At 37.1% G+C, this 15,180-nt stretch overlaps 1 protein-coding gene across 1 annotated transcript in view; it reads left to right on the top strand.

Moving 5' to 3' along the window:
• The window catches only part of TRUB1 (TruB pseudouridine synthase family member 1), a 33,694-nt gene that overhangs the window by 9,353 nt on the left and 9,161 nt on the right, over positions 1-15,180 (top strand). The window contains exons 3-4 of the mRNA XM_046654904.1: positions 588-643; positions 8,250-8,331. Coding sequence (XP_046510860.1) covers positions 588-643; positions 8,250-8,331 — 138 coding nt within the window. The remainder of the gene's footprint in view (positions 1-587; positions 644-8,249; positions 8,332-15,180) is intronic.

Consider the following 15,180-nt stretch of genomic DNA (forward strand, 5'->3'; position numbering starts at 1 on the left):
TAATGTTTAAATTGAAGAGACAGGTGGGCCATCGTTGTACTTTATTTGTGGTCTGTGTGAACATACGTTCTCCAGGCTCTCATTTTACCCCGTATTCTTTTTTCTGTTGGGTTGATTTGTTATGTTTCTTTTTTCTTGATTGTATACTGCTGAGCACTAATCATCTTTAAATGGTTCATTAGCTATGATGATGGCTTTAGCTTTGTTTAATAATGAACTCTGTCAAAAGACTTTATCATACCATGCTTAATTGTACCATGTCTTTTTCACTGATGCCCATATAAAATTTCAGTGAGTCCTTTGAGATTTTTCTAAAACTTTATTATCTAACTGTCTAGGTTGAGGTTTCTATCATGTTTAACGCTTTGAGAAGGGAACAAGTCTCTCCCCCATCTCCTCTTCAGAATTTCTTAGTTGCATGACAAGTTCAACTAATTGGAGTAATAGGAGCCCTCAAATTGTGCTAAATACATGCTCTTTACAACTTTACATGCCATATGCCAGGAAATTACGACCAAAATATATGGATATTTAAGAACCTAGTTTTCAGAATAGAAGGTCATAATATTTCTTTCTTTGATTTGTAGTGGTTGGAATTGGAAGGGGAACAAAAATCTTGACCAGTATGTTGTCAGGGTCCAAGGTAAGAATGCTGGAAAATACTGGCATAGTTCCGTCTTTCTTTTTTCTTGAATGTTTTTCTTAATGGCCTATGTGTTGAGTTTTATCAATTAAAAAATAAACTGTAAATTGTTTGAGTGTCAATTCCAAGTATTAATCACAATGTCTACAGTCGTGATATCTGTGATTCAGAATATTGAGACTGTAAATTGGAAATTCTTACTTGAAAAACAAATTTGACTTATAGAAGCAAAAACAATGCAGTGCCCATAATTTAAAGAGAATATATTTAGTTTTTTTGTATAGTTGTATTTCTTAGATGAAAGGGAACTTATGGATCTTAAATTCTACCTGCAGATTTTTTTTTAAATCTTGGAATTTTTATAGAAACAATAGTGTTTTGTAAACCTTGCACTTTTCAACAAAGACGTGCTTTGTTCAGCAGTTAAAAAATGTTTACTAAAGAAAAGAATGGGGCTTCTTTAAGACGGTAAGTTATGTCGTTCCTCTATTAGAGTAGCCTTGACTAAATCCAAGAGCGTTTTTTGAGGCACTTGCTAGGAGGGGGAGGGGTTGTGCAGAGGCAGGAGAGGCACTTAGCCTGTGGACGGAGTCCTCCTCGAAGCTGCAGGCTGGAAGGAGCCTTGAAACAGAAATCAGGATGTCAAAGTGGTTAACCTCTCTGGGCCTCTCAATTTTTCCTTAGGAAAAATGATTTGACCTCTCTAGGGTCTCTTTCAGCTCTGACAGCGATAATATTATCTGTATTCTAATTAGCCACTGGTTGCTAGTTATAATAGCTGGGGTTAGGGGCCAGTGAAAATGCCTGTGGAAGGAAGGTTAATATGCCGCTAGGTAGAGAAGAATTTCAGCAAGTTCCTGAACTAAACATTTTGTTTTAAAACCCTTGATCTAAGTGGGATATAAATAGTTGGTAGAGTGATTTTGTGTAAATTGTTGCTTAGGGAAAAACAGTGTGGTCAAAGACCATTTTAAAAAATTTCCAGTTCATTGCAGACTGATGACTTTTGTAAATTATAATTAAATGTTATGGCAACATCAAATTACTACATAAGTTTCTAAACACATTCATTTTCTGAACTTATCTCGTCCTTGGACCACACTTTGAGTGGCAGTGATCTAAGTAAGGTTTTCTTAAAATAAAAAGCCCTGGAGAGTATATTGCCTTTGACATTTCATTTTAGTTATCAACTGGCATAAAAATCTGTGTCTTTCATATGGAAAGGATCATAATGCTTTAGATGAATGGAAAAATTTCAACTTGGCATTCTCTGCAATGTTCAAAATATTGGTGTTGAGAAATCACAGAATATAAAAATTGTGTTAGAATTGGAGGAGTGTGACTGTTTTATAGTGAATTTGTATGTTGTGCTTAAATACTGACACACAGAGTTTGGAATCTGTTTCTCATGTAGGTATTTGCCAGTTATTTAATACTTGTTTCTAAATTCCAAAATATAAACAGTGGTTGCTTTGATACAGGATTACGGATGACTTTTATTTTCTTTTTTCACATTATTTGGTATTTTCCAAAATCTTTGTAACAAACAAGTCATTTTCATAATAACAAAAAAGATGTTTTACATTAAGGTATTTGTTTGTGTTTTTTCCCCCAAGATAGAATGTGTTGAGTTCATTGGAATATTCATTGTCCACCCCCCCCCCACCCCAAACCACAAATACATGCAGCACCCTATATGTTATTGAAAGGTTTTACATGTGAATTCCAGGCGTATTTCCAGAAATATGATGACTGGAAATGTAAATACATCATTGGCTCTGGTTTAAGCTTTATTTATCACAAGTCATTTGGGTATTCATCTAGGAAAGCTGAATGTTGTACAGTGAAATCACTGATCTTCAGATGGCTGTCACTTAAGTAGAAAATCCTAGGTGCATTTTATTATAGAAATCTAGTTCTTGGGTGCTTCCCATTTCAAAAATAGGCATTATTATCTTCTTAGTTGTTTGTATTTCTTATACTTTTAATTTTAAGTTAAAATTAAAATGTATGTATTTGTTGAAAAATTAAATCATCTAAATTTTACCTTTAAGTATGTTGAAGGTTACACATCTCTCAAAAGTAGTTAAAAACTGTTAATTTAAAGATTTTGTTTTTAGCACTGGAAGGAATCTTAGAGATCCTCTTATCCAGTGGCTTTCAAAATTTTTGGCTAAGACCCATAGTAAGAAATTCATTTTACATCATAACCCTATATACACATATGTATAAAAAGCCAAAAATTTTTTCAAATAACTTTAATCCTATGTACAATGTACTCTTGATATTTTTCTTGCTATTTCATTAAAAAAAATTGGTGCCTGCAGCCTTCTAACTGGGCACAGACCTACTGCTTGATCTAGTATCTAATCTTTTTTCACTTCCTACTTTTACAGATGAATTTTTATTTTCATCACAGTTCTACTAGAAGAATTAGACAGTGGTAGATATTTGATGTTTATGTTACAGCCATATCACAATACACCCTTCCCTCACCATTCAGTCCTAATTGAAGACATTGCTAATTGAACACAGCCTAACAGACTCTTTTCTGCTGAAGTGAGAAACATCCTTAGAATCCTGTTCAACCTAGTGCCACTTCACACAACCCCTATCAATTAATGGGTGGAGTGCTGAGCTTTTTTAGTAAAATCTTCTGGCCATCAGATTATTTTGCTTGCATTTTATGAAGACAAGAGACTCCACAGACCACTCAACTCCTTTCTTGCATTCCTTCTTATTCAGATCAGAGTAAGATTTAAGAAGAGTCCTCCTTGTCTTCATTAGCTTCCTCTCCTGTCTTATAGTAAGCTTTGCTCTGCCAACGATCATATTTCTCTTGAGTCATTTTTGTTCACTGCATTCTCTTTTGGGATTACATGCATAAGGTGTATAAAAAGCATCTAGGTTTTCTGTATAGTGCCTTATATAGAGAAATTGCTCAATGAATGTTATTATTACTATTCCCAAGTATTTCACCTAGCCACAGATCTCTCTCTCCTGAGTTCCAGGCCTGTTGAATCTCTCTAACTACATGTCCCATAGATACCTGACATTTATTTTGCCCAAGCAAGTCTTGCTGGAAATCTTGAATACAGTTAGTTTCGTTCCTCTCTGTGATTTCTGGTGGCCTAGGTAAAACATGGCACTCATCAGGAAGAGGAAGCATGCCAGTTCTTTAAGGGAGAGAGAAACTTGCTCTGGGCATTAAAGTCAGAAGGAAATTTCATACAGTGAGGGATATTGAATGACAGATAGATGGTGGTTCTCAAAAATAGTTTCACAACAGATGTAGAAGTGCATCTACGTCAAATATAACTTAGGTAAAATGATTCTGAGAGAGGTTAAGCTGCTATGTCCCTTTGGCCTACCTTGATCTAAGTATGAAATGTTGATTACCTAGAAGAAGGCCATGGATGCATGGTCCCTCTAGAATCTTCCCTAAATTATACTTTCTTTGAGCTAATCATTCAGCAGAAGCCAGATAGCAGACGTACCTTGAAGTGACAGACTTTGACGAGGTTTTCGAGTATTATCTTTATTAGCTTTCTCTATTGCTGATTAAAACTGATTACTTATATATGCTTTAGAAACCAGATGAGCAGATGGAAGGGTCAGTGTTCTATTATGAAATCACTGATGCCATATAAAGACTCTAGTTAGCATTTTCTGGATATAAGTCTGCTCCCATTTCTATGTAGAAATAAACCATAGTAGTACCTGCAGGCAAAGCCAGCATTTCCTCAGAAAGCAGCTTTGTATCATCTCCAACAGTTAAACAAGTGTTATCGTTAGGGTATACAAACTCTTCCACCCTAAATGTGTTCAAAGGACTGTAATTTCTTACAAGTTTACAAGGAGCATTTTTAGGTTAACCAGTCAATGTCGACTCTGAAGTGTGACTTGAATAATGCTCCTGTGAAACTTAGCCAGCTCGCTAAGATTTGAGCATTTCTAATCCATTTTCTCTAGAGGTTAGTCCAGTTTGTACTTTTTCTTTACACTCTATTAATATTCGGACATTTCATAAGTGCTATATTGAAAATTTTGAAGGGCTTACACTTACGAACTGTAAAGAGCTGTTCCTTTTTAATGAAGACATTCAAAGCCACGTGTTTTCAGTTTGGTAGGTTTTTAAAAAAAATGTTCTTCCTCATTGTAAATAATATCCCCTGTGAAACTTTGAATCACAAGCTTTCAAAATCAAACTTCAGCAAAAGTAGTTGCCTAGTTGAGATAGAAATGATTCTGTACACTTTCTGTGATACAGTCATTTTCCTTTCTCCTGAAGAGTACAGAAGCCGATTTGCTTTTAAAATTGTCTCATATCTGCTGTGGGGTTCAGGGAGCTTGAAGATGAGTAGAGAGTAGAGTAGTATTAGTATCAGTGAGAAACTGTGAGTCCCAGAGAGCACACAGTTCACTGGAAACTTCTTTAAAAATTCTACGAGACCTCCATTTGTGGTGTTGTAGTGGAATTATGTTGTAATGAATACAGTAATAGAATTCACAACTCCTAGAATGCATCCTGGAGAATAAACAACTCTAAAACCTGTCTCTGTGTAGAATTTAGGCCAGTGAAAAATAGATTAGACCTTATAAGATAAAATGGTAGGTCATGGATATACATCCCATGTTTTTTTCCTTCTGTCCATCATGTCTTGGTGCTGAGGCTTTGTTTCAGCTGGAAGCTGAACTGTCTGGGTGGAGTTTTCTAAGTAGTTTGTGAGTCATTGAACAGAACTGAAAGATAATTATTGCTAGATGCCAAGAAAAAGGAAAGCTAGAAAACAGCTATGATTTAGATCAGCAGTTCACAAAGTGTGACCCAGAGATTCCTGAGGCTTTTTCAAGTGATCTGTTGAAGTCAAAACTATTTTAATAGTTTTGCCTTTTTTACTTGCTGTCGCACAAGTAAATAGCAGAGTTTTTCAGAGGTTACCTGATGAGTAATGATATCGTCGTCCTAATGGCTAATGGGAAGTGTGCATGTGTATTAGTATTTAAAATATTTGTTCAGTTTTAATTTCTAATACAGTAAATATTGACAGAGCCCATATTAAAAAATTTTTGCTTCAGGGTTTCTCAATAACCTTCAGGTGTATAGGGGTTCAGAAACCACAGTGTTTGAGAACTGCTTGTTTAGGTATTATTTCCCCTAAAAAGAATGCAACATGTATGACTGCAAAACCTGAATGATTTGAAATTTACCAGATATTATCTGGATGTCCAAACTATGGTGAATTGTGAACAATTGCACACATAGGAACTTTTCTTTCAACAACTTTTTATTAAGCTGCTACTGTGTTTCCATTTAGTAAGAAACACAATAGAATAACAATGCAAAATTCAAGCTAACAGTTTATAATTTGGGAAGATAAGGGTTGGTATATTTCCAGTGTACTTAGAAAACAGTGCACATCGATAGGTGATCATGTGCCAAGCAGTATGGCATGAGAGCTCAGTAAGATCAACCACTGGGAACAGACGTTATTGTCTATTTTCTCCATGACACTCATTCCCTTCTGCAGGTTGTCTTTATTAATGTCTTAGCCTGTTACACCATAATCTTCTAGAGGCAGGGGACCCTTTAGTATATGTCTTTGTATCTCTCACAAGCACATCGGAGAATACTTTGTATATTCATAGTCCCTGAGAAGCATGATTGAATGAGTGAACATACTAGTGAATGAATAAAGATATGATGTGGGTTTGATATACGCCTTGATTCTTTTTATGTAAGAAACTTGTATCGAGCACTTGCTTTTAGCGATCTGGGAGGGTGGGTGTTTGGGAGTTGGGGTGGATTAATAGGGCAGCTTTGAAAGATGAACGGGGTTTAATCCTTAGAGAAGAGAGGGAGCTCAAGGCCGAGGAAGTGCCATGTGCCAAGGTGTAGGATACTCGGAGTCCAGAGACTAAATGAGCACTGCATGTTTGGAAAGCATGTTAAGGTTCCTGGGTAAAACTTGTTACATAGCAGAATAGCGCTAATACATTCAAGTATTATAGATAATCCAGTATACCTCATTGCATTGTGTTCTTATGCAAGTAAATAGATTATTAAGGCACGAATCAGAGACCGCATTTTGTCGCTTCTTACTGTTCCTTGTGGAAACTCACTGTAACCAGATGAGTCACTCTAACCACTGTTATTGTGGGCCATTCTGTCTTTTTTTTTTTAAACAGCTACGATCATAATTCTGTTTTCTGTTGCTTACCAGGGCCAAGTCCTGCTGTTCTAAACTCTGCTTCTTCTCATGAGGTACTGTTGTTACCTGGATTTTAGGATAAGGAAACGAGGGTCCAGCAGGAAAGACTAACTTAGCCTACTTCACTGACTGTGTGGGGTCTGTGCTCTGGCCGCTGGCCCTGCTGTGCTTCTCCCCGTGGTGCGCTGAATCAGGGTTGATGCTTCCAAAATATAGATGCAGGAGTGAGGCGTTTCAGGTGATAAGCCTGAATGTTTAGTTACAAGAAACTAATTTTTGTCAATACTAATGAAATTTTAAAAAAATTAAGTGCATTGGAACATTCCCTTCTATATTGTATTTATAAAAAAAAATAATTCTCAGCTATGTAATAGAAGATGAATTCCTCAAAGGGCACTTAGGCTGATATAAAATGTCTCCTTGTTTATGAGAATTTGAAGTTTTAAGATTTTTCTCATTTTTTTCTCTGGTCCCTTCACTAGTTTAAGAAGCTTGTCATTAATCAACTTAACTTTCTGCTTTTTGAGCTTTCTCTTTAAAAACTTGCTCACATAACTACAGATTATCTTCAGTGGGAATTATATTCCTTGCATTTTTCTTGCCGTTTTATGTAATGCTCCAAATCAAATTTGAATTTGACCAAAAGAGAGGAAGGAGTATAAAGAATGTGTAATGCAGGTCTGCCCTGAGATGAGGAGTAAAATGGCCCTCAGTTGCCTAGGAGTGATTTAATTCTTCACTTGTGAATAACGAGCAGTTCTTAGAAGTGACTTTTTTTCCTTCCAGAGAGCTTAAGAAGTAGCGATTTCTCTTTACTAAGAAAACGCATGTAATAGTTACGTACACTACTTCTGCTATACTAGTTTTGCTCGTTTCCTAAATATTTAGCTTTTGTTTAAATACATGATCAAGTTACTAAGCTTAGTCGTAGTATTTCATATAAGAAGTAATAGATTATTTTAAAGTTCATTTTAATTGTGTCTGTGGTGACATCGTTGAGTCTTGTGATGACTGTATGGGGGTTTACTGTACCATTCTCTCTGCTCTTAGGTATATTTGACAATTTTCCTTGAAAATCAAAACTGCCCAGTGTAAGACTGGTTTTAGAAATTTGTTTGCAATAAGAGTATGTTTGTGAGCCATAATGATCAATACAAGCAGGCTTTTCTTTGTCATGCTGGCTGGGGTGGGAAGTTTGTGAGGGTTCCTCAGCTGACACATGTGCTTCCCACAAATTGGAAATTCACTAACAAAACAATTGCAATCTATTATTTTTGCCTTTACTTTGTACCAAGTTGGTAGTATTAGTAAGAATCTCTGTAAACTTCAAGACGCTCATCACAGTTTTTCTCCACCTTATGGCCTCTTTTTCTCCCTTATTTCTCTTCCTCTAGAGGTATGTTGCCATTGGAGAGCTGGGGAAAGCTACCGACACACTGGATTCTACAGGGAAAGTAACAGAAGAAAAACCTTACGGTATGAAGTTCATCTAATGTAGTCCTCTTTTTTAATATTTAGAGAAAGTTTCTGTGAATTTGGAATTTTAAAATAAATCTCCTACCTGATATTACCAGTGATTTTAGTTTTTAGTAGATTTGTTTTGGTTAATAAAATTGGAGATTGTGGTTATCATATTCTTGCTTATTTGGTATGTTTGTTAATAAAAATTTATTATAATATCTTCTTTTCCTATAATCTTTGTGTGTGTGTTTGTATGTGTGAGGAAGGTTGGCCCTGAGCTAACATCTGTGCCAGTCTTCTTCTATTTTTTGTATGTGGGACGCCACCACAGCATGGCTTGGTGAGCGATGTGTAGGTCCACACCTGGGATCCGAGCCTGCAAACCCTGGGCCACTGAAGCAGAGTGCATGTACTTAACCACTACACCACCGGGCTGGCCCCAATAATCAGTTTTTTTTAGTGTTCAGAATTCTTCCAAAATAATTCCCTTGCCAAAAAAACATTTATAGCTAGGATTTAGCACATTTTTTCTAGTAAATGAGAAAGCAGAGACTCTCCTGTTAGATTTTACCTGTCTTGCCATTGTTTGTGTGTTTATTTATTTACTTTACAATTACTTCTTAGCTGTTGAAATAAATGTGCCAGGTTTAGTACTTTAAAACTAATCATGTTCCTGTGCTTTGGAGTATATAAAAAGATGTGACTGAGGGAAAACTACTTCTCTGGAAGTAAAGGAGAACTCACTGGGGCCCACCTTAATTTTTCTACCATTCATTCTTTCACTACTTTAAGAGAGGATAGATAAAAGAAATGGTTTCCTAGCAACTCTCACAGTGCGCATGCTATTTATAATGCAGCTGTTGCAGTTTCGTACAGTCACTTCACCTACATTATTTTGTCATCAATTGTGAATTATTTGTAGGCTTTCTGGGGTTTTTATGCCTGTGTTTAATGTTATCCATTCTTAATTTAGCTATAGACAGTCCAGCGTCTGGCTTGCCCATGCTTTTGTGTTGAGTGGCCTTAATGTGTATTACATATGGCCCCAGTGCTGAGACCAACCTTTCCTTTGTCCATAGCAGCCTCACTTGTCCTGTTAACATTTATATGTAGCCTAGTATCTTCCTTGATTAATCAAGCAACATAATCAAAAGAAAAAAATCACTGATTTATTTTGAGTCTTTTTAAAAATAGACGTTGAATTATCCTTAAAATTATTATTATTAGGAAATAATAGCAGACCTTCACTTAATTGAAACCCAGCCATAATCTTCAACCGGAGGCTTTGAAGATTAAAGAAGTCCAGGGCAATAGGAGGATATCTGAGATTTCCAGAGCAGACTGAAGTATACATCAGTGCATGTGTAATTAGAAGAATGGTGAGGAGGTGGAATTGGTGAGACTTGCTGATTGGATGGGATAGTGAGGGAGAGGAAGTTGTCAACTGTGACCTCGGTTTCCGGCTATTAAAACTGGTTACGTGATGGTGCCATTCACTGAGTAGGGGATTCTAGATGAAAGTACTTAAACATCCCCTTCCTTCCTGCCCTTAAGCATTTTAGAATTTTAAAAAACTCTACTTTGTATTGTGTAATTTGTAACCTTATTTACTTACCTTAAAGAAAGCTTAATTTGTTCAAGTCAACTCATTATAATGTTGAAATAAGTCATGGAGAAACTAAGTAACTTTCTTCAGGCCCTGGAAAGGAGAGCTCCCTGCAGTTTATTCAACAGTATTTGTAGTCCCAGAAAATGAGAGCTCAGAGAATTTTACTAATTGACATGATTTTTCTATGTGATTTTGGTGAATCAGCAAGTGTTTATCATCTGTTTAAGCTGCTACAGCAGGTACTAAGGGGGGGATAAATTAAGTATAAGACCTAGCCTGTGTCTTAAAGGAACTTCTGTCTAATGGAGAACTAGAACCTATGTTTTCAAACCTCTGAGACCTAATACTGAGACCTATAACCAGTATTTGGTAATGCCTTCTTTACTATCCTGAAATATAATTCAGAGGTACTCTCCTCTACCTACTTTCCATCAATCAAATTACATTTTTTTTTTTTTTGATGAAGATTAGCCCTGAGCTAACTGCTGCCAATCCTCCTCTTTTTGCTGAGGAAGACTGGCCCTGAGCTAACATTCATGCCCATCTTCCTCTACTTTATATGTGGGACGCCTACCACAGCATGGCTTTTGCCAAGCGGTGCCATGTCTGCACTGGGGATCTGAACTGGTGAACCCCGGGCCACCGAGAAGCAGAACATGTGAACTTAACCACTGTGCCACTGGGCCGGCCCCCAAATTAAAATTTTGAAAAAATTGACATAATACAGTTAATGGAATATAGAGAAGAAATAAAAGTAGTTTATAATAAAATAGACACATCAATATGTAAATGCATACATATTACTACACAAAAGTCTTAATGAAGTAGTCAAATATGTATACGTAACGGATACTTACACATAAATCACTGCAAGTGCCACAAGTCAGATGCAGACTGACATAGCTGTGTTGTATTGATGACTCAGTACTAGAAAATTCAGTGTATGTAAAACTGTACAAAATATGCTTTGTGTTTAAATGGAAAATGGAGTTAAGTTTTAGCCTCAGGTAATTATAAACAGACTTTTCAACCCACAAGAGTATCTGGCAGACATGGAAACATCATGCAGTATGTAGGACAGTTCTTCATTGTGCCACACAATCCTGCACGTCACAGGACAGCAGGCATCCCTGGTCCTCACCTATTCAGTGCTGCTGATGTCACCACCCCACCCAATCATTATAACAATCAAAAATGCACCTCTTGGGCCAGCCCTGATGGCCTAGTGGTTAAAGTTCAGCACATTCCACTTCGGTGGCCCTTGTTCAATTCCCAGGTGGGGAACCACACCACCTGTCTGTCAGTAGCTGTGCTGTGGTGGCAGCTCACACAGAAGAACTAGAAGGACTTAGAACTAGAATATACAACTATGTACTGGGGCTTTGGGGAGGGGGAAAAAAAAGGAAGGAAGATTGGCAACAGATGTTAGCTCAGCATGAATCTTGCGCAGAAAAAAAAAAAAAAAAAAAAAAAAATGCAGTTCTTAATTGACCTGTTGAGAACAACTGACGTTTGGACAAAGTAAATTAGGCAGCAGGCAATAAATGACAAATGAATGCTCTTAAGTCATTTTGTCCTATCTAGACAAATTCTATTTTTAGCCATTGTTTTGGATAGCTCAGAAGAATAAAAAGATGAGTCTCTAGCTCAGTAGACTCAAAGTTCAAACCATATTAATAGGGACTCTATCCTATTCTCTGTCCTAACACCTTCTGTTATTCCTAAATAGCATTTTTCACCATTTATAAATATATATTTGCTTTTCCTTAATCTCTAAGCTATGGGGCTGAGACCATGTCTCTTTTGGTTCTTGGGGTCTAGAACAATGTGTGGCATATAGAATAAAACATTTAGTGTATGAATAAATAAGGCAGAAGATAGAGGCATTCACAAAGAAGATGACTGCAGGTAAGTCACAGGAAGGCAAAGCATCTTACCTTCTGCTGCTCTTTTCTCATCCACAGCTCGGTATTCAGTCCCAGGTGCAGTTGCTGGTGTCTCTGAGGACACTTGGCACTTGGCTTCATCGTGCTCATCTGTTCTCACTGAGCATAGGACACAAGGGCTGTGGCTTCCCAGGTTGTCTTGGATGTGGGCCAAGCTTCTGGGAAGGCCTAACTGCTCCTGTGATGGGAGCAGTTTTTCTATCCCTCCTGTGACATTTTTACTGGGAGGCAAGAAATGTAAAAGGAAGGTGGTATCTCATGCTAATCCTCTGTTCTAAACACCACCACCCCTTAATCCCAGAATAGGATGTTACCAAGGTCTTCCCAAATGGATGTAGCTAATGTTTATCTAATGGGAGCGGCTCCTCCTGTGTTGTGGTTTGGCTGCCCACACTTCCTGGAGGAAGCTGAAAAGCTGAATGGGGTCTCAAGTTGTGATTTAAACAAATAGGGCACACACTATAGTAGGGCTGGTGTGTAGCTGAGTATCAATCATCTTACGGTGCCTTTTGTTTGTATTAAACTTTTTAATTATAAAGCGTTACACAAATAAAAGTGACCAAAATAAAAATTTACAGCTTAATGAACTATCACAACAAACATCCATGCAGCTACCAGTTGAGTCAAGAAAAGTTCCAAAACCCGCTTCATGCCCTGTCCCAGTTGCCACACCGTCTCTCTTTTCCAAAGATAACTACTATCCTAACTTCTAATAATATAGTGATAATTATACAAGTGTAATACAGTTTTGCCTATTTTGGACTTCTTTATTGCTGTGTAGTGTGCCACTATATATGTAGTGTATATATAATGTGGAGAGATGTGTGTGTAGATATGTGTGATAATGTGTGTATACGTGTGTACACGCACACTCTTCTGTCAGCAGACATTTGGGTTGACTCCAGTTTGGGGCTGTATAAATAAAGCTGCTATGTGTATTTTATACCTATCTTTCTTGGTAGACATGTACAATAATTTCTTTTGGATATACCCAAGTGGAATTGCTGGGTCATAGGGTAAGTGTATATTTTATCGTACTGGAAATTGACAAACAGTTTTTAAAGTGGTTGTATAACTTTGCATTGACACCAGCAATATGTGATTTCCACCTGTTCCACATCCTTGGTAACACGTGGTACGAACAGTGTTTTTAATTTTGGCTATTCTGGTCAGTGTGTAGTAGTATTTCATTGTGGTTTTAATTTGATTACTAATGAGATTCAGCACTTTATCATATGTTTTTTGGCTCCTTAGCTATGGTCTTTGTGTGTTGTCTAGGTCTCTTGCTCATTTTGTTTTGTTTTCCCTTTCCCTATGGAGTCTCCCCTTTTTTTGTGTGTGAGGAAGATTGGCCCTGAGCTAACATCTGTTGCCAGCCTTCCTCTTTTTGCTTGAGGAAGATTGTTACTGAGCTAACATCTCTGTTGATCTTCCTCTGTTTTATGTGTGATGCTGCCACAGCGTGGCTTGATGAGCGGTACTAAGCCCACGCCTGGGATCCGAACCTGCGAACCCTGGGCCGCTGAAGCGGAGCACACAAACAACCACTGCGCCACTGGGCCAGCCCCTCACTTTTTCTTTTTTAATTGATTTTGTGTGAGTTCTTTATGTACTCTGGATGTGTGCTCTTCTTTTGAGTATAGATGTTACAGATATTTTCTCCCTCTCTGTCTCTTAATTGTGTCTTTTGGAAAACAGAAGTTCTGAGTTTTTATTTAGTTTATCAAGTCTTTTCCTTTATGGTTAGTTATTTTGGTATCCTATTTAAGAAAACTTTTCCTACTCCAAAAGCATGACGATATTTTCTTGTATTCTGGAAGCTTTATTTCTTTGCCGTTCACATTATATCTGCACTCCATTGTTTCATTTCTCCATGTATATCTGGTTGGCCCAGCACATTTCCCCACTGTATTGCCTCCGTGGTTGCAGATCAGGCGCCATATAGGCACGAGTTTGTTTGGAATCCATTTTGTTTCGTTGGTCTGTTTGTCTGTCCTTGTGCTAACACCAAACTGTGTTAATTATCATAGTTTTAGAATAAGTCTTGATAGCTGAAAGAGCAAGTATTTCTACCTTATCTACAAGCAAGTAAATCTACCTTATAGATTTTTTCTATAGGTTTTTTATAGCTTTCTTATCAAAGTAAGGAAGTTTTCTTCTATTCCTAATTTGCTGGGTTTTTTGTTGTTTCCTTTTTGGAGAAAGATTAGCCCTGGGCTAAAATCTGTGCCCATCTTCCTCTACTTAAATGTGGGACACCTGCCACAGCATGGCTTGATAAGCGGCACATAGATCCATGCCTGGGATTCAGACCAGCGACACCCGGGCCGCCAAAGTGGAGCGCGTGAACTTAACCTCTATGCAACCGGGCTGGCCCCTGCTGTTTTGTTTTGTTTTTTTTAAATCATGAGCAGACATTGAATTTTATCAAAATATTTTTTTCTGGGTCTATTGATTTTGCTCCTCGTTCAAATATTAAACTAAATTTACGTTTCGGGAAAAGCCCAACTTCATTGTGATGTGTTATCCTTTGCATAAATTGTTGGGTTTAGTTTGCAAATATTTAGTTTAGGATTTTTGCATCATTGTCTATGAGTGAGAATACCCTGTATTTTTCCTTTCTCTTAGTGTTCTTGATTGGTTTTGATATCAAGGCTATACTGACCTCATAAAATGGGTTGGGGAGTATTCTCCTTTTTTTCTATTCTCTGAATTTGTGTCATTGGCATTTGTCCATTTTATCTAAAATTCCAAACTTATTGGTGTAAAGTTGTTCATAATATTCCTTTAAGACCTTTCTTTTTACTTTGAAATAATACCAAACTTAGAGAAAAGTTGCAAAAATTGAACCATATTTCTGTAGTTTTCAGTGTACAGATCTTTCACTTCTTTTGTATCGAAATCCCTAGGTACATCATATTTTTTGATGCTATTATAAATTGGATTTTTAAAATTTTCATTTGATAGCTGATTACTAGTATATAGAAATGAAGTTTATTTTTTTTATTGGTTGTATGTCTTTCAAGCTTGCTAAGCTCACTTATTAATTCTAGTTGCTTTCGTATAGATTTCTCGTTAGGATGAGTCTAGCGTAGACTTTCTTCCAGGTCTGTATTAGCCCTACTCCTAGAGCATGGCTTTTCTGTGGTCCTATCAAATGCCCGGGTATTCAGAAAAGTTTCTGCCTTCTGGATGGCTAGAATTCAGACATCTTCCAGCCTTGTAGGAGCTTTGGTAGTTCTTTGGTTAATTTGATGTAGATGCACTGTATGTATGAGCAGCTTGGAATTTAGCCACGTCTCAAGTGGA

The sequence above is a fragment of the Equus quagga genome, chromosome 2, assembly GCF_021613505.1.
Source record: "Equus quagga isolate Etosha38 chromosome 2, UCLA_HA_Equagga_1.0, whole genome shotgun sequence".
In the NCBI taxonomy this organism is placed as follows: Eukaryota; Metazoa; Chordata; class Mammalia; order Perissodactyla; family Equidae; genus Equus; species Equus quagga.